Below are 19414 nucleotides of genomic sequence, written 5' to 3'. Positions count from 1 at the left end.
TTCTCACGGGTATTTGTCTTTCTAAATGCCATGCTTGCATTGTCTTTGTATTCCTATCAGGTAACCCATCCCCACTTCCACCTTTGTATTTCCTTGTTGTGTTTGAGCTCCGTTGGGAGTTCCTTGTTTTCTGCCATGCTTGCTAGATTTTCTGCCCATTAGAATTGACTGTTCCTGTGCTTTGGTTCTAAATGATCAGCCAGCTATCTTGAACATGCCAATCTGAATAGATGAATCAAATTATGCCCTCCTGAAGTCTGGGACTGTAATTCTATTATTTGTCTTTTTTCTGTCAGGATTTTGAATTCCTACATCTTCTAGGCACTGCAGCTGAAGCTGCATTCAACTTTCATTTCTCCAGCCTCTTCCTAGTTGGAGCCATAGGTCCAGCAGAGTATGTCCTTGTACCTAGCCTGTCAGTCACTTGCCTTTACTTGCTTTCATTTCAGGAGTTAAATATGTATTTCAGCTGTCAGTTTAATGTTGCTTAATCTTGAAAACCATTAAAGAGATATGAAGCAATACATTTATTTCTGAAGGTGTGTGTAACTTAAACTCATGTAGGTTGTAGGTTCTTCTTAACATTCAGTAACTAGGGTTGATTGTCCATGTATCTAAGTATGTATGGCCTAAACCAGTTGTATGTATATCGTGGTATGTGAATTGACTTGCTTTGTTTTATCTCTACAGATGATGTGCTGCATACATTGACTGGAGCTATGTCCCTGTTGCGGCGATGTAGAGTGAATGCTGCACTGACTATACAGCTCTTCTCCCAGTTGTTTCATTTTATCAACATGTGGCTTTTTAACAGACTAGTTACAGCCCCAGATTCAGGGCTGTGTTCACATTATTGGGGAGCTATTGTTCGTCAGCAGTTGGGCCACATTGAAGCCTGGGCAGAAAAACAAGGTTTAGAACTGGCTGCTGATTGCCACTTAAGCAGAATAGTGCAGGTGAGTGTATTTCTGATTAACACTTGTCACATAATTCTGTATTTGAAAAGAATGTTTCTGCATTGTATGTTCCTAGAGAATAGCATGTAGATGATCATAGTTTGTATGAATTTATTCTGGACTGTTTGGGTAGCACGTAAAGATACAAAATGTATGTTCAACCTCATTAACATTAAAACTATAACTAAAATTGATACTTAGTGATTTTAGCCAACATGCTGTTCTATTTCTGTTTATAACACTAAGATAAATAAACACTGAAAAAGACAAGAAGAGTACCTGGAAAAATCAATATGCCTCTTCTGTGATAGGTTTAGTGTTCATTTGTCTTACAGGTGCAGGAGATGTATTTGGTGGTTGTTTGGGGGATGTTTAAGTTACTTTTGTAGTAAATCTGGCTGCTTGCTTTGTTTTCAATCTCTTTACTAATGAAAACTGAAACAAGACTTAAGGTTTCATTCTCATTTGGATTTGTCTCTTATGACTTTTTTCCCCTCAGGCAACCACATTGCTTACGATGGACAAGTACTCACACGCAGATGTTCCAAACATTAACAGTACTTGCTTTAAGCTGAATTCTCTGCAGCTACAAGCTTTGTTGCAGAATTATCACTGTGCTCCAGATGAACCACTTATCCCAACAGTAAGTCACTTGCTGCATTATTTAACATACCTGAAGAACAGAGACTAGGTGAAAACACCGTGGCTTAAAAATAGCTATCTTCTTGTTGTTGACTGATTTGGAATTGTTAGAAAAAGTCAGAGCAGGCAGTCTGCTCCCCTTACTGTAAGCAGCATTGGTGCTACTGGCATGCTCCTGGCCACCAACTTTGTGTGTACTTCACTGCAACTCAAGCAGGACATTACCAAATCTTTCAGGCACCAAATTGGAAAGTAAGGTAACACCTGTACATCTTGAGCAAACTCAGGGAGGTATAGCTGCACTTCACAGAATTTGTGGATGAAATCCAGTAAGGTAGTAGTAAAGAGGCACAAAGAGCACTCCACTTCAAAAAGCGAGCTGGGTGTATAACCACAAGGAACAAAGACTGAAATTTTGACTATAGAGATCAAATGAAAGAAGCTGGAACATTAAACTTTTTTTCCTCTTTTTTAACATTTGAAACATGAAAATCTGTGAATCTTGAATCCTTTCATACAAGCAGTGGACAACACCTTTGGATGCATTGATACATGAAACTTTTTTTTTTGTGTAGACATGCATGTATGTGTGTATACGTATATACATGCACACATACATACGTTGCTTTCTGAATTGATTATCTTGCTATTGAAGATGAGTGACTATTCCAAGTCTTATCCATGGGAAGAATCTTCTTGGCAAAAGTCAAGAGGTTTTTTGTTCCTTGCAGAAGTGTAATCATATGTTAAGGAGAATTCTTGAGGTAAAACATGATTACAGGACAGTTGACTGAACTCAAAAGTCTAAAAAGGTGAAGATAATCCAACTCTTATGCAACTGAATCCATTGTGTACAAAGAGTATTTTTTTAATGACTGTGGATATATCGCTTTATTAAATCAAAGGTACTAATACAGTCGTTCTAAAGGTCTTCACTTGACTTGTGGCTTGGGTACAGTTGATTTTTGTATATTGATTACCAAACCCAAAAGTCTTTTGCTGAAGAACATAGCTTATATTTCCTGTTTACACATAGGTAGAATTCCACTTTTTAAATTATTGGTCTCTAGGGACCTCAAAGAACTGCAGTACTAACTGTGGTAGATTTTCTTAGTGTCAGAGGAGGATTATTAGTATGGCTAGTTTTCCCTGTTGCAATGAAGTGTTATTTGGTAGTTCTTTGTTCCTTGCTATTAAAAAGACATGTACACTCAAACCCTGACTTACTGCTGCCAAATCTGAAAATTTTCACATCTTGGAATCTACTCAAAGGAATTTAAGTGTATTTATACTTACATATTTTTGTTTGATGTAATCCTTTTAGAAATTAGCACCTTTTACAGTAAAAAGGCTTTTCTCAGAGAGCATCTCCTAAAGACAGTCTGGATTTATCTGACTTCCCCCTTGACATTTGCCAAAACTGAACGTTCGGATGGGAACACGTGTATATTTTTGTCATGACTGTATTCTGCTTTGTGCCCAAGTAATAAAGTTGTTACACTAGGCTTACAGTTTGGAGTGGCGCAATAGCATAACAGGAATGAGATTAAGACCCAATTGCCAAGCTGGTTTTGGGAGCCAAGTAGAAGCTGTAGAATGAAACTGGAAATCACACACAAATCTTGAGTAAAGCAAATACTTACAGTTGGGTAATCTGCATGGAATATCTGTAGCAGCTTCAAATAAATTGTAGTAATTACAGCTCAATGCCAGGAAAACCATACATCTCAGGGGTAAGTTCTGTTCCAAAAACAATGCTAGAAGTAAAGAAGTTACTTTTAAATATTGATTCTGCCTGTTCAGTTAGATTCAGTGATGAGTCAAATGAGAGGTGATTCCTTGGTTCCTAAGGTAAACCGCATAATTTGAAGACACCAAGTGTTTGAGAATGATGAGTTGCATCATTTTAATAGTTGCCTGTTTTATTTTTCCTGTACAATGCAAATGTAACAACTGAAAACTTTCATGTTAAAACTTGTCTTTACCTGCCAAAGGCATTTAAAGTAACAGAAAAACAAAGGAACTGCTGGGGTGAGGGGTGGGTGGGAGAGAGCAGCCTTTTCACTGAGCACTCTTGAGTAATTTGGGATGAATAGAAGAGAAGCATACAGAAACAGCACGCTGGTTGGACCTTTTTGTGAAGTTGTCAGGAATTTGATTTTTTTTTTTTTAACTTTTGTATTAATTTTATCAATCCATCCAACCTAGTGATAGGTACCCTGTTGAAATCTTACAGTTCTCTCAGAAATGCAGTAGGAAGACTGCTGTGCACTACATGCCACCATGGTAGCTACAACGTGAAGACCATACCAGTTTCACAGAACTTTCTGCAAAACTAAGCAGAACAGTTGAGCACCAAATGTAAAATCTGCAGCTCCTTGCTGCAACTTGAGTGATTCTGCTCTATGTCCATGTGCTTCTATTGTGTTACTTTAAAAATTGGTATCTATCTTAACAGTGTTCTCTGTATTGCACTGAGCTCGCAGGGAGTGTAGAATTAAAGACTTTGTTCTATAAACCTTCCAAACTAGGCAACTATATGTGCCATTAGCCCTTTGTTGGGTATGTGTGTCCTGATGGAGCTGAAAGTACTGGTATACACAAGTCATATGTTTCTTTCCTATATATTTAGTCTTACAGAGTATACTCAACAAATTGTCAAAATTTTAAGTTCCCTGTGATTCCAACTTGCCTCTTGAACATGCATGTTCTATATTAGATGTTTTTTAAATGCACTTGTCCTATCAAGTACAAATGTGACACAATTTTAGAAAACACTGAAAGAAAAACAAATGCTGTTGAATTTTATTTGTTAACTATGCTATCTATGGGATTTGACAAATAAAGCAGTGCAGCATCCTTTGTGTACAAAGTGGAGCCAAAGAAGTTTTATCTCTGATACTCAGTTTCCCAGATTCTGTTAATGAAGTCTTAATGTTTTCTTATTATATTTTTTCCTTAAAAGGGTTATTTCACATTATCATTATAATAACAGTGTTTTTCTACTTTCTGTCCAGGAACTGATAGAGAATGTAGTAACTGTTGCAGAAAACACTGCTGATGAACTTGCTCGCAGTGATGGCAGAGAAGTCCAGTTGGAAGAGGACCCCGACTTACAGCTGCCTTTCCTTTTACCAGAAGATGGCTATTCTTGTGATGTTGTCAGAAATGTTCCGAGTGGTTTACAAGAATTCTTGGATCCTCTCTGTCAGAGAGGTCAGTTCTTCTGTTTTACGATGAGTTTCTTTTATGGTGTAGTGAGCACAGAATGCAAAATACATTTTAGTTAATTGTAAATTACTTTCTCTTTATGTGTATTTCGATTTTTTTATAGTGTATGGTCAAATTTTGCAACCCATAAAAGCTATGCAGTGTTCTTGAATTCTTATCCTTTTTCCCCATCCGTTTCATTTGCTTTCAAGGTTCTGAGAAAGCACTGCTTACTTACTAGTGTCTACTGACATTTGGCTTTGCCTTTTGCTCCAAAAGGTTTTTGTTTTGTTTTGTTTTGCAGTTCTAGCAACAAAATAAAAACAAAAATACATAAATGTAAATTCTGTAATACTTAAGTAATGTCAACAGTCTTAACCATAACAGAAGTTCTGCAATTGTCAGTTCCAGCTTAGTTTATAGAAATGCCATATTCTTGCATTTAAAAACAAACCAAACAAAAAAATACAACACAACTGCTAAGAAACTTGAGTGTTTGTGGAAAGTGAGTTACAGAGGATATAGTCTTGAGACTAAAGAGTACTAGCAAAATAAAGTATTTAATGAGGAAGTATAATTCATTTGCTTTAAGAATTTCTGTATAGTTATTGCATACAAGGACTTTTTTGATGTGTCTATGCAAATTTTTACTTCTAAGGTATTTCTTAAACTATGCTAAGTGACTGGTTTGCAGTAAATCAATGTAAACTGAATTGCTGAAAGATGATCTTTGTGAAGAGGAGAAGCTCATCTTTTTGGTTGATGCGATTTGTAATCAGACTAATGTGGATTTTCACCCTTCTTGATTTAGGAGAGAACAATGAATAACTTTCAAAATTAAAATAACTAAATCACCTGACTGAAGCACCTCATTTAAATTTCTGTCTCTGACGCAGTCATTGTCAATGGACAAAGCACCAGCCTCTTAGTTGCTGTAATTATTTATTTTTATTCTAGAAATTGCTTAGTAAACAAAACCCTGTTTTTAGTGGCAGAATTGCACTGAATATTAAAGTCTAGGCAAAGCTTCACTTCTGCCAAATTTAAGCTTAGACTGGCTAGCTAGGCTCTGTGCAAAGTAGAAGCTTTCCATAATGCTGTCTTATTCTGAGTGATAACTGCTCATGTTCTGATATTTCACATCTCCTGTTGGTAGAAGCTGTATTTTACAGCCCAAGAGCTTTTTATGAGCTCTTAATGTTTTCAAACAAATGTTTCTCAGAAGCAGCAGCTGTAGAAGTATAAAATTTTGTAGGTTTCATAAAATTGTAGTGAAGCACCTAATTGCATATAAGATACAAGATTCAACATACTTCGAAATATAAAAAGATGAATACTTCTGTTTGATTATTTCCTGGTGGCAGGCTATTTGATTTTAATTAATCTGTTGACAAAATACCAAGCCTATGTTAACATTACTTTCTCCTTCAGGTTTTTGTAGACTAATACCTCATCCCCGGTCACCAGGCACATGGACAATATACTTTGAAGGTGCAGACTATGAAAGTCACCTGTCACATGAGAATGCTGAGCTAGTAAGTATTAATTCAGGGAATAATGGTGAAAATTGAATAGTGATTTCTTGGTAAGCCATTGTGTTGCGTGTGGTAAGTTTTAATTCTCGTTAGGAGGAACAGGCTTAATTAAAGATGTAGTTCATGAGTGATTTGGTATTTAAGGAACTATTTGCAGATTTTTGTGAGTCAGGTGTGTTTTTTTTAGGTTGTTGCATGATGGAATTCTCACATCAAATTGTTTGTTGTGTTCCCCCACCACTTTGGTGTAAACGGTAAAGAAACTCCTTGTAAACACTGGTGGAAGTGTATGTGGACATGTATCTGTAAATAACTGTTAATGTGAATGTAAACTGGAATTTACCTGTCTTCCTAAGGCCCTCTAAGATAAATGTTTACTCTTCGGTATTCAGAGGGACTTGAAAGCTTCATTTACTCTGTTCAGAACCCAACATTTGTTAGATGACATTATGTAGTATCCTGAAGAATGTGTTTGGGCCTCAGTCCCAAAACAGAAGAGGGCATCTCCTAAATCTACAGATGGTGCATCAGTCCTGAACTGATTTGCTCTTCCTCTTCCCTTTGTTGCTCTAAAGAAATTATTTTTTTAGAACTAGCGCAAACAAAAGTCATCTGAAGTTACATACTAGGTACTTACTGTTCCTCAAACTAAGAAAAAGTAGAATTCTGGCCAGTGTGCCTTAAAAAGGCTACATAAAGAAATGCAAGATGCTACTATTTAATTCCTCTACAGAAATCAATACCGTTTAAGATGGTCCAGATAACCAAATTTAGTTATTCTTCTCTCGTGCATCTGTTAATTGAATGTGTTATGTTTGAGAGCATAGCAAGTCTGTTTATGGTGGTAGCCTACACACCACCTCTTGGTGCACCATGTCCACGTAATCTAAACATTGGGTAAACGTCCTCGTTTATAGTTGTGAGGCTCAGGGGTATTGCCTGTCTTCAGATTTTCACTGAAGAATTTCTTCTATTGTTAGACAAAAAGTGAAATTAAGTACAGACTATGTTCCCAGTGGCTAACTTTTCCCAGTGTATATGGTTGTTTTTTTGACTTAGTTTAATAATTTTTCTACTTAAACTAATGGAAAAAATTCTGATTAAAGTAGAAACAGGTTCTGTACTTCTGCAGACTTTGCACAGGAGTGCTAACGTTAATAGTTAGAAATCTACTTGCTTTTCTAGTTTTTGTACTTAATCAAAGCGTTAATAGTTTTTTTTTTTTTTTTCTTTGGCTTTACTTCTATTTATTTCTACTTTGTCGTGGGTCTTGTGGAGCTTGCACTTGTTGGGTTTTAATATGAATACAAACTACAAACTAGGTTGCACGTGAATAAATTTATATGTTTCACCTAAATAAGAATGATGTCAACTTTTTGAGAAGAGGGAACTGGCAATATTGCAGAGATGCAAATAAATTACTGAAAATGTTTGGGGGTTGAGTTTTATTTGACTTACGGCGTTTTCAGAAGTGAAAATTTTCTGAACATTCTTTCAGAAGAATGCCTTTGAAATTAATTAGTCCTTTAATATCTTTGCAGAATTGTCTTCTAGATACAGTATTAAATACTGAGTTCCATGTATATCACTGTCATCTTTTTAGCAGTGGCCTACTGAGTCTGTACTTCAGTATTCATTAAAAGTAAATGTTTTACGTTTTATAGACATTACATTTGTAGGCATAAACATTTCAAATTATGAATCACTAATAATATCTATTGAACTATTGAATTGGAGGAGAAACAGTGGGTAGATTTCACAACTTTGTTAATGCTCAGAACACAGATGCAATGCTTGATAACATGAATTCATATTAATCAAGCGTTCAGGGATTCCAACTTGAAAATGGAGTTTCAGCCATGGTATCTGAGATGAGATTTAGAGATCTGCTGCTGCCCTTACAGCTTAGTTTTGATTGTAGATTAGCTGTTTTGCACAATAATTTTCATAGCCTGATAGTGCATATGAACTCCTGTCATCTTTAATTTTCTTTCTTTGCCTTGTTTGATAGGCTCAGCCTTTGAGGAAAGAACCTGAAATTATAACTGTAACATTGAAAAAACAAAATGGAATGGGCCTCAGCATTGTTGCTGCCAAGGTATGGAAGTCAGTTTGTGTAAGTGTCATGGAGAATTTTTTTTCTTTTGTTCGTTTCGTTTGTGCTTTTGTTGTTGTTGGGGGGGGGGGGGAAGGGGCGGTCCGCCTTTTGTGGAAAATGTTAATGGAAAAACTTGTTTCCCTTGAGTTTGTTGTGCATGTCATATTGATCGTACTTTATACTAGCTGTGAAATGTTTATGTAAAATACACAGACGTAATGCAAGAAAAAATATGGATGAAGTAGTTATGACATCTAAGTCTAAAGCTATCCTGCAGGTTTATTCAGCATTTTTCTAAGCCAAAAATTGGCAATGTTATTAAATGGAATTAATAAACTAGTTTATTTAGTAGTTTTGCTGAAAACAGTAGAAGTATCTGGTAAAGAAAAGCGGTAAATAGAATAAAGTATTTGCAGTAGTTTTTGTAGTAGATGAATGGATAAAAAAATAAACATTAACATTTGTCTCTACTTTCTGCTATGAAGACAAGGTCTTCTGTATAGTATACAGCTGCATGCATGACATCAGTTTTGCTTCTTTATAGTAGACAGCTACAGCATATTATCTAGTTTGGTGAAGCAGGGATAATAACTCTTGTCCTGAGTTACTAGAATCTTGGGTGTAAGCTATTCCTGTTGGTAGTAATATATAGAATGCACATACAACTCCAGCCACCAGGTGGAGGACTCCACTAATTGACTGACTTCTCTTTATCAGGTTAGTCACACAGGAGGCATAATCTTTATATTTTAGATTTGATATGAATGATGTAACTGTGGTATCCAAAAGTACTTCTTGTTACTATGTAGTGTACATAGAGGTATAGGTAGAACAAGTTTTTCTTAGTATGCTTTCACAAGTACATGAAACTTTTCAAAACAACCTATTCTTCCTTGCCACATAGTTCATGGGCTGAAGACTTAGTTGTTTTAAATCTTTTAAGTTATTTCATGTAGTTACTTCTGAACAGCACTACATTTTTTTCCTTGCAACTTTGCTCAGTTCATAGTGTGTTCTTGAAATGATAATCTTGTGTGATACTGGCTTTTAAAGGTTTATTTCTGACATCTGTAAAGGAATACGAGGTGTCAGGTATATGCTGCTGACAATCAGCTGTTACTGAGAAAACTACTCAGGACCTGGCAAATGTAACTCAATATTCTGCTCCTGTTTTTATTGAGCAGGTTAATAATTTGAGAAGCAAATAGTAGATCCTAAAATATGCCAGATTAAATATGTTAAGACTGCCTTCTGACAGCATTTCTGTTGAATGCTTCAAAATGTGCAGCAGATTTTTTTTCCACTTTCAACTGTGATATCTAATTTATAATGTAGAGAAAAGCAGGTTATCAGGAGTGTGGAGAGAGTTTCCGTTTTCACTGGAGCTGTCTGGCTTCTCCCATACTCCCATTGCTTTAACAACTGACACTTAGAACTTTCATTAGCAGTACATAACAATGCTATTGGTCAATGTGTAAACTTGATTTGAAATTTAGGTGTTCTTGTTGTTGTTGTTTTTAATAAATTATTTAACACATTTCATGATACCTCCATGTCATAATCAGTGACGGAAGCAGTGTGCTTCATCTCATCATGTGCAGTTGCAGAAACATTCAGTGCTCCAGGCAGTGACTGCAGGTCATTTTGGTGCTGCATGCCTGCCACGTATTGGAATTCTGTTTTTAAAAAGGTCATGTCTTGAATCTTGATCTTAAATAAGCAAGAGACAGATCTTTACTTTTAGCTTATGTAGAATAGAAACTTTCACTTAATTTAAGTCAGCAAAATGTTGGATAGAAATAATTGTCTTTCATTGTGCTGAAATAAGTTGCAGTGGTAATTAAATAGGATTATTTTTAAGCAATTAATTCAAGGGGTGTACACTACTTACTGTAAGCAAGTAATAGCACATTTTTTCTGTAATAGGCTTCCTAAAAACAGTAGGCTAAGGAAGAATACAAAGGCATTAATTTTTTTCAAGCTGAGCAGGGCAGAATATATTAGAGAATTGAGTGAGCATGGCTGAGAAGCTAGTAATAATGGGTGGATTTTTCCTTTCTATCATTATCCTGTTGACGTTTGCTAATAGTTATTCTGACGCACCTCAAGTCATGTGTCTCTTACAGCATGAAAATTAAAATTCTCACTTTCTCCTTTACTGAGGAAAGAAATTTAACAGACTGTTTAAATTTTTCTAAACTTTTAAAATACGACAGTATCTGAAATGAGAGAGAGAGGTAAGCATGAGAATAGATACAGGATTTGCTAGTATTAGAAAGTTGTCTGTCATGTGTTCATATGAAGGTACTTTTATAGCTGAAGAAATGAAAGCTCATACTTGATTTCAGAAATTGCAGTTACTGATGCCACGCACAGGATCATAGTTTAATTGTAAACCCAATTATCTTTGTTTAACCACTGCTTTCAAGAGTGCTTCAAGTGCTGTAATAAAAGAAAATGCAGGGGCTGGTCAATAGGTGGCACTGTCCCAAATGGTGAAATACAACTCTGAAACTTGGCTAGGAAAACGGTTGTTTTTTTCCTGGGAGGTGACAAAATAGTTGCTGTCAGTAGCATGCTGTGAGAGTACTTTGCATGTTCACTGCAGACCTGCCTGTCATGTTAAGTCTTTGTGGGCTCTTGATACTTGTCTCTGACTTTGTATAAAGATGGTTGAAGTGGTGGTATTCACAGAATCTGCGTTTCTTACCCATCTCTAGATGTCTGTAAAAAAATAAAATAAAATAAATAATAATTAAAAAAAATATTCTTTTGACTGTTGCCCTTTGGTAGTAAACTGCTCATCTTTGAGGAAACATCCAACTAATTCATGCTTTGATAATTCTTTGGATTTTTATTAGTTTGCAGAGTTCAGTAGGTAAATAAAGTTGTACCAATTAAGAGCTTTTAATTGGTAAGGTGCACACTATAGCTTACATACCCCTTCCACTATAAATGTTCTTAGTTACCAAGTGATGGTCACTCCTGTCCTGCAGCAATCTAAAAAGATTGAACGTGTTGAAGCTAAGGTCATACAAGCAGAGAAGTGACACAACTTGCATTGAAATGCTGTATGCCTGCTTATTCTTAGGACAGATGGTTTCATTTTATGATACTGGTGGCATTAATATAAAAGCAAAACAAGAACAAGGGAGGTGAGTCAAGGAAGAGATGACAGCATTATGTCACTGCCAGACCCCCTGCTTAATTCTTTTTCCACCTAATGACCCGCAGAATGTTTAAGTGTGTTACTTCTACTTCCCAGCTGCTCATATTTTATTTAATTTGAAGTTTTATAGGCCTGCCAGGAATGTCAGGGAGAGCACAATTGCTACACATCAGCTTGTTCACCTGAGTGTGCTCTAAGGGTGTTTTCTGAGGCAGGACAGCCCCAGAGCATAGTTGAGCAACCATGTAGCAAGCATATATGCTGTATGCATGCATACCAGATAAAACCTGTCTCATTATGCAATAACTGTTAGGTGCCAGAGCACTGTAAACAGTTCTGTGTGTGGTTGTTTTGCTTTAAGTCGGGAAAATACCTAGCAGCATTTCTTAAACTGAATGCATTATACATATATATATATATTTTGTTATGTTTTGAAGTTATAACTTCACATGTTAAATGACCTGAAACAGTGACTTCTTGTTCTACCTTTTCATAGGTGTTGTGTGTTTTCTTATAGTAATACTCAGGTAGCTTTATTAGCAGCAGCTTTTGTAATGGGTATATGGAAATCGAGGTGGTAGGAGTGGTCGGGCATCGGGAACAGTATTGCTTTTTGAGGTTGTGTGCAGAATTTGGTTGCTCTAACCCCGAAAGATGTTTTGATGTTAAAAGCTGCCTGACTTCCAACCACACTGCGGTTAAGTTTTTATGAAATCCAGATGATTTGGAAGCAGAGTGTGCATGCAGTTTACTTTAAAAATATATCGCTTTTTGGGGGCTTTTGCATGTGACTTCGTAGCCATCTGTGGGCCAGCACACTACTTCCTGTTTAATTTGGAGATTTTTTTGTCTTTTCTACAAAAGGGCTCCCTTTTTGTTTTTCTATCGGTTTTCAAAGTTTAATAAAGCTTCTAGAGCAACTGAAAGCCAGAACGGCATAACTGATTACGTAAGAGTCTGAATATTGTATTGGTTATAGCTGGTGTTGATAAATGCTATACCGTGTCATAGCATCCAGCTCAGTTATCTTGATGGGTATCTTGGAAAATCCAGCAGACTAGAGTGGTGGTTGCTGTAGAGGGCTGAAAGAGAAGTGGAGAATTGTTTTTTTTCTTTCAAGGATCTGTAGTCCCGGAGATCAAAATGTGGTTTTCTGTTGTTGGAAGAACAGAATCCATGGTAAGTCTGTTCAGGTTTCTGTTGGGACTGTTTTTCTCTTAAGTTTTAAATGCTATCCCTGTACTTTTCCCTGCTCTCTTGCTTGTTTAAACCTGCCAGTAGTGATTTGTTCGTGTAGCAACAGTGTAATATAGCATGCAGTTAAATATAGTCAGATGTTAATAGCTAACTTTCCAAAATCTAGAAAGAAAAAGCTTAACAAATTTTTTAGCTTGTTCTTGATATGCACTTCTCAAACTTGTGGAAGTGACTATTAATGTTTAAAGTTTCAGGTGTGATAACTACTGTTTTACTGTGGAAGAGCATGAATAGCATGACCTGTGATATGTTTACTTGTCGTATTAGTTGGCTTTAATCCAGATTCCTCTAAAAGCCTGTTTTTCACTTAAAAGTCTTAGTAGAATAATAAATTTGACATCCCAAACAGTGTATGTAAGGTTTTTAATTTTTAGACTCTCCTGAAAAGACCAGATCTTGTGAATACATTGCAGTTAGGATATCCTATATTAACACATTCACAGACTAGAAGCATTTCAATTCTGTTCAGACTGCTCCTGCATGAGGGAGGGGATTCCAGCGTTCTTCCAAGTGTTAGAGCTGATTTTGAGGATTTACCTTCTCATGCTGGTTACATTCATTAATATTTTGTGAATATTAATGAATATTTTTGTTTCTTAAAAAATATACAGTGCATTTCTGCTTCTTACTCTGTCATCCTTTTTTACTATAATGGAGAAAGTTACCTTAAAATATATGCATGCACCTTAAAGTATGTATGTATGTCTCTGCCCTACAGTAAATAGATCAGGGTATATTTTCAAGGCTTTTTAAGAGAGAGTCAGATCAAATATTTTCTTAGCATTTACTGAAGTAGGGTGATGTTGTATAAGATGGTGATGTTTCTTTTTTAATAGAAGCATTTCAAATACTGAGTGGAACAGTTCATTAATAATTATAGTGGGGAAGGGGTTACTTTCCTAAAAACAAGTGTGTGGGCTCCAACTTGTAAATAATTTGTGTTATTTGGCAGCTTTGTTTGATCTTAAGGTTTAATTAAATCACCTTGAGATGACTTACTGTCTAAAGAGTTCCTTATCATTTTATATTTAAGTCAATCTAAAGTGTTAATTTTAAGGAGGGTTTGAGACTAACAAGAATATCAATTTCCATGTGAAATTTTCCTTAACAAATACCTGTTAGGTGATGTATATAGGAAGAACAGATGTTAACATTAGTTTTAAATCTTTTTTTTAATTGAATATTACGGTTTTAGTTGCAAATAATACGGATAACATAATACATAACATACATAACAATTCTCTTTACTGTAAGCTTGCAAATACAGACAGTTAATGACACTTATTTTTTTTTTTAACTGTTTATTAGCTCTTTACTTATGTTCCAGGTCTTTAAGACAGAATTTCAGACGCTTCACTCTTCCCTCTTAACAGCTTTCTTGTCTCTGTACATTCTAGATACTTAAGGAAAATCTTTGCCTTTTCCTTCCAGCATGATTTAATGCTACTGTTTTCATACGCTGTGTAAAAACTAAAGCTTATGACATTACACCATGATTTTCCTTCTTACTAGTTGAGACTGCAACTTTGCTCAAGTAGAGTGTTGTTTCTTGCTTATATTTAGATTGATGTTGCAAATGGGTCGCCTAGACATTGTAGTTTATGTCTTCTGGAAAAAAAGGGTTTGTTTGTGTGGCTTTTATTTTTTTATTTATTATAGTGCCAATTCTTCCTTGTACTAGCACCTTATATGCAAGCACTTGCTAGCCCACAAGTTACAGTGCACATAGTATTTAACTAGAATTACTCTACCAGGTTACATTCAGTTCTGGCATTCATATAATTTAAATGTATTTTAAATGCATGTTAACGCAGCATTTAATTTTTACATTTTTTACTCCCTTTGATGAAGAAGACTTTAAGAAGTTAAATTCTGTGTTGACTTTTTCCTGTGTGAATAATATTGTCATTTGGGGTAGAAATTTAGATTATTAACAGGGTCTGATAGATACATCTTAATCCAGTATCAGTGGATACACTATCTACCTGAAAGTGAAGAAGAAAAAATATGTGTGGAGTAATATACTGTATATTTTCTGCTGTAATTTCTCCTTAGTTACAAAGCCATGAGGCATCACTTTGAAAAAGTGTGTGCACACACGTGTGCAATATACATATTTTTTAAATTATTGTTATTTTCCCCTAAAAATAGATCAGCCGTGATGTTCTTACTCTGTCCATGGACATAATTAAGCTGAAGCATTAGTTCTGGGTTGCCTTGACAGGGAAATGTCACGGAGTGTTCAATACAACTTCTCCTGGTACTGAACTCTAACTAGCCCTTAACATGCTGCTGTTCAGAGACAATTTAGAGCAAACATACAGTAAAAAGTTACCTCTTGTTTAGGGCAGTAGAGCTCAAGCAATATGTATTCCTTGAACTCAGCAAAAGATTTTTTTCCTTTGAAACACAAGCTGCATAGAGTCAAACTGGGTTGTGTGTTTAATTTCTTTTGTTAAAAAATAAACGTGCCTTTTATGAGTTTGTGCAATATCATATGAATCTGAAGTTGCAGCATTTATAATGGTGAAAGGTTACAGAAGACCACTGACCAAAACTTACGTAGTCTTTTACAAAGGCATTGTATGAATTTTTTTGCCTTTACCTACAGCTGTTTGTGTTTCATTGGAGCAAAAGTAAAGTATAGTTCTCTAGAAACTGTTGCACGCTTGATTTCGGTGTCACAATATGACTTTAGGCTAATTACTTTCACTAGTTGACTTAGTTGCTTTGGTTTTCATCCAGATATCTTTTGGAAGCCCTCAATTTTCAGAGTACAAGAGAAATCATGTTAGAAAGTCATATACTTCTGTCTAGCACAGACGATGTTACAGTTATTCATGTCTGCATGCCTGCTGCCCATGTTCATCTATTTGCTTTATGGGGGATTCTGAATGCTGTAATTTGGTTGAAAGAAAGTTAACATACATGCGAGACTACATACAAAACTATATAATCTATTTTGACTGTCTCAGGAAGTCCATTACACAACATCTGAGGTTCTTTGGTCTCCTGGAAGGAACAAACTTTAGGAAGATACAAGATGCATTTATTTACTTGCTTTGTACCCAAGTCAATCTTGATTGCAAATGTTCTTTTACTTAAAAACAAAAACAAAACAAAACGTGACAGGCACTTAACATGAAACCCTTATTCCAGTAGAGAGAACAACAAATCTCTTCAGTCCTTTATATTTACCCCTTTTGAATCTATTTGTACATAGAGCTTATAGGTATGTGGATGTAAAGTTTCTAGGTTATGTTGGATGCTTCAGAATCCGGTTATATTGTACAGCTTGCAGCCTAGATTTTCTCTGAATTGTAAGCCATATATTTTTTATTTGTGCAATATTTCTTTGCTTGCTAATAACATTGATTTTCACCACAGGCTGAATCCCCATTTCCCGTTTAGTTTAATTGGAAATGTTTTCCCTGCTTGTGACTGTATTTTTTCCAACTATGAAACTGTTTGGTATTTTCCCACCCAAAATTCTAGTGGAGAATTTGAGGGAGGAAAGCAGACGTTTACATATGTGGAGCACGGGTCAATTTTAAAACTCTTTTTAATCCAGGCTACTGCACGACTCACAGCAGCTGTGGCCACAACTAACAGACAGTAAGCTGCTTCACCTCGTTTCTGTGCAGCGTGCTATAAAATATTTTGTCTAACGATGACAGATTTTCAAAGCCTCTAAGTAGGTCCTGAAGTAGCAGAGGCCTTTCCTTCCTCTGCCAAACTTTTTTTCTCTGATCTGCACGGGAAAGAAGCTTGCCCTTGCTGTAGGCGGGCCGGCTAGCTGCAGAACTGGCCTCTGGACTGACAGCAAGTAGCTCAGTGAATCGTAGGCATGCTATGTTCTGTACATAAAGCAGATAAATATGCTTGTTCTCAGCCAGATGCAGACGAGAAAATGTATTCAGCTTTAGGGAATGAGCGTTTGAGGGAGAGGAAGTGTTTAGAAACTTTTACTTTTTGCAAAGAGTACATTTGTAAACTGGCTGCGTAGTTTACTAAACTGGTATTCTTTAAAGTGCTTATAAGCTTGGATTATTTCAATGCTTCTGGACCTGCTACTTGCCAGGGAGGTCAGACTGAGACTTGACTCAGCTGCATAAACTTGCCTTTAAGGATATTTATAAAAATTTACGAAGATCTGCGTAAACTTAAGAGTCTGGAATCAGAGAATTAGCCCTGATAAAAATCAGTACAATCTGCTCTGGGTGTAGGCAGATAAAAGATTTCAGGCCTGATAGCTAGATTACAGTCATGGGGCAGAGCTTTATGGTTTTCTTTAAACACACTTTAGTTGCAGGGATTCATTCTGTTTTAAACGGTAGTTTTTATGAAGATAAACATAAAATTAATGAAAAAGACCGACTTCGGAAGCAGAGTCATCCTTGAACTGTTACAAGAGATGCCAGGGCCTAATGGTACAGCGATGTGAGTGTGTGCACATGAATGTGTGCAATATACGTTTTTTAAATGAAGTTGTCTTTATTTTTTGCAAGATTATGCAAAATACAAGCAAGTCTTGGATATTAAAAATAAATAAATAAATAATCTGATGGTGTCTGCAAACTTGCAGTCCAGAGTGTTTTGACAGCTAGTCTTGATAGCTGAGGCTACGTGCATTGAAAACTGCTTTGAAAAAAGTTGGTAACTTTATGGGGTTTTAATAGATTCAGCCAAACTATAACTGGAGGGTAAAGATGCCTACATTTCAAGACTGCTTCTCCATGTTACAAATTATGTGACGCTTGCAAATATTTAAATATTCAAGTACTGAAGACAAATCTTCAAATTGGTACTGCAAGGTCATTAGGAAGACTTGAATTTCTTGTAAACGTTTAATGTAAAAAAAAAAAAAATATTTTTATTGAGATGCATTTTTTTTCTTTAACCAAACACGATTCTGGCAGTTTTTATTGAAAAGTGTTCAGCACTCCAATAAAACTATTCCAACAAAGCATGTGAATCTAAACCGGTATGGGGAAATGATAGATCAGAACAAGTAATGACAAGACCTTACTGTCAGTTGTCTGGAGAATTACCGGTTTGGTTAGGCACAGTACACGCAGATAGATATGCTTTACAGATGCATTAATTTTACTTTCGTTATTTAATACTACAATTTTGCAAACAACTGGAAAAGTTTTTGTTTTTTTAATGTTCTAATTCAAGTCGTTAAAATAACTGGGTCACCCCACAGATCTACTGAAACGGCAATAATATTACCAACCTAGCAGAAAGTACAGCTCATTGCTGTTCCACCAGAGCTTCTAATGCAGCATCATGTTGGAAGAGGATAGTAGCTTAATTGTTAGGGGCTATCACCCCATTTAGCCTGGGGTACCGGTGGGACAGCTTGGTGTCTACAGGCAGTAGGTCCCTGCGTGGCGTGGGTGCTTGGCTTTTAGCCTCAGCTGCGTGTTGTTTGCACCATCCCATCGTGGCTGCTTATCCTGGCAAGTGCAACACGGGGAGGAGGTGGGGGTGGAAATTTGTCTGCTTTTAATGGTTCCGTGGTGACTGAATAACCAGTCTGGGGGTTGGGTATGGTGCTGCCACTGGGGAGGCTATATCTGATGTTACTGTTCACGCTGTTGCGCTATTTATGTTCCAGTCGTATGGAGGTTGTGATGTATGAGCCAAATTTTCCTGTGCTCACTACTTATGAGGAAGTTTAATAAAACTCATCTGTCTTGTGGCATAGCAACTCTAGCAGTAAAATGTATTCTTTTTAAGTATTTGCTTTAATTCTGTAATTTTTATTAATTCATTAATCCTGTATTCTTGTCCATCCACATTTCTGCACTGTTCTGGTATGTTAGAGTAGCCTTTTTTTAGATCACTGTAGTGTTTCAGATCACTGTAGTTTCTTACTGTTTTCATTACCACTCAGTCTGATTACTCAATAAAAATGCCCCTTTTTAATTCCCCCTCCTCTGTTTCTACAGCTCTTGTAAGTTTTGAAGCAAATGCAGAGTTCTGAGCACAATCCTGTGAGACCAAAGAGGTGCTTGCAAAGCAATGCTAAATGTGAAAACAAGTATGGACTGTTGTGTTGTTTGATAGATGACACATATAAGCTGATGTAAGAAATAATAATAATTATAAAAAAAAAGGTTAGTTTGTCTCAAAAGCTGTGGTTACAGTGGCTGCATAATGCAGCTTGGTCCTTTGGCTTCTTTGATACGATTTTTCACAATCATATGATTAATACGATTTTTTGTAGTCCAGCAGAGAATCATAGCAGGAATAGATGACAGAAATGTCCATTTAGACAATATGTATAAAATCTTTGCATAAGTTTTTCTGCCATAAATCTGAGTCAGCTGAGCATATTTTTGTATTTTTCTTTTGGTGCATTAAATGCATGATTGGCTTTTCTCAGTATCAACTTGTTTTTCCTTCCATCCTTCTGCTCCCAGTGAATTAACAGATTTTTCTGTTTGCAGCCTGTCTGACTTAAGAGTTGGAATCCCTTAAATAAAACTGTTTTCGGGGTTGGTACTTTTTCTTCACCTTCCAGGTGCATTTTTAACAT

The 19414-nt window shown here is 36.1% G+C and overlaps 1 protein-coding gene across 23 annotated transcripts in view; it reads left to right on the top strand.

Moving 5' to 3' along the window:
* The window catches only part of AFDN (afadin, adherens junction formation factor), a 129562-nt gene that overhangs the window by 78698 nt on the left and 31450 nt on the right, over positions 1–19414 (top strand). For 12 of the 23 annotated variants that reach the window (XR_014317318.1, XM_082758299.1, XM_082758308.1 and 9 more), the window contains 5 exons: positions 691–956; positions 1456–1599; positions 4616–4814; positions 6240–6343; positions 8355–8459. Coding sequence is in view for 22 of the 23 variants with exons in the window: in XM_082758299.1 (XP_082614425.1) it covers positions 691–956; positions 1456–1599; positions 4616–4814; positions 6240–6343; positions 8355–8459 (818 nt within the window). In the remaining variant the exon portion in view is untranslated. The remainder of the gene's footprint in view (positions 1–690; positions 957–1455; positions 1600–4615; positions 4815–6239; positions 6344–8354; positions 8460–19414) is intronic. The other 11 variants (XM_082758303.1, XM_082758290.1, XM_082758296.1 and 8 more) reach the window with 1 other exon arrangement.

Source organism: Aythya marila (genome assembly GCF_965140915.1).
Source record: "Aythya marila genome assembly, chromosome: 3".
Classification (NCBI taxonomy): Eukaryota; Metazoa; Chordata; class Aves; order Anseriformes; family Anatidae; genus Aythya; species Aythya marila.
Note: the sequence above shows the minus strand (reverse complement) of the source record. Positions and strands in the feature narration are given on the sequence as shown.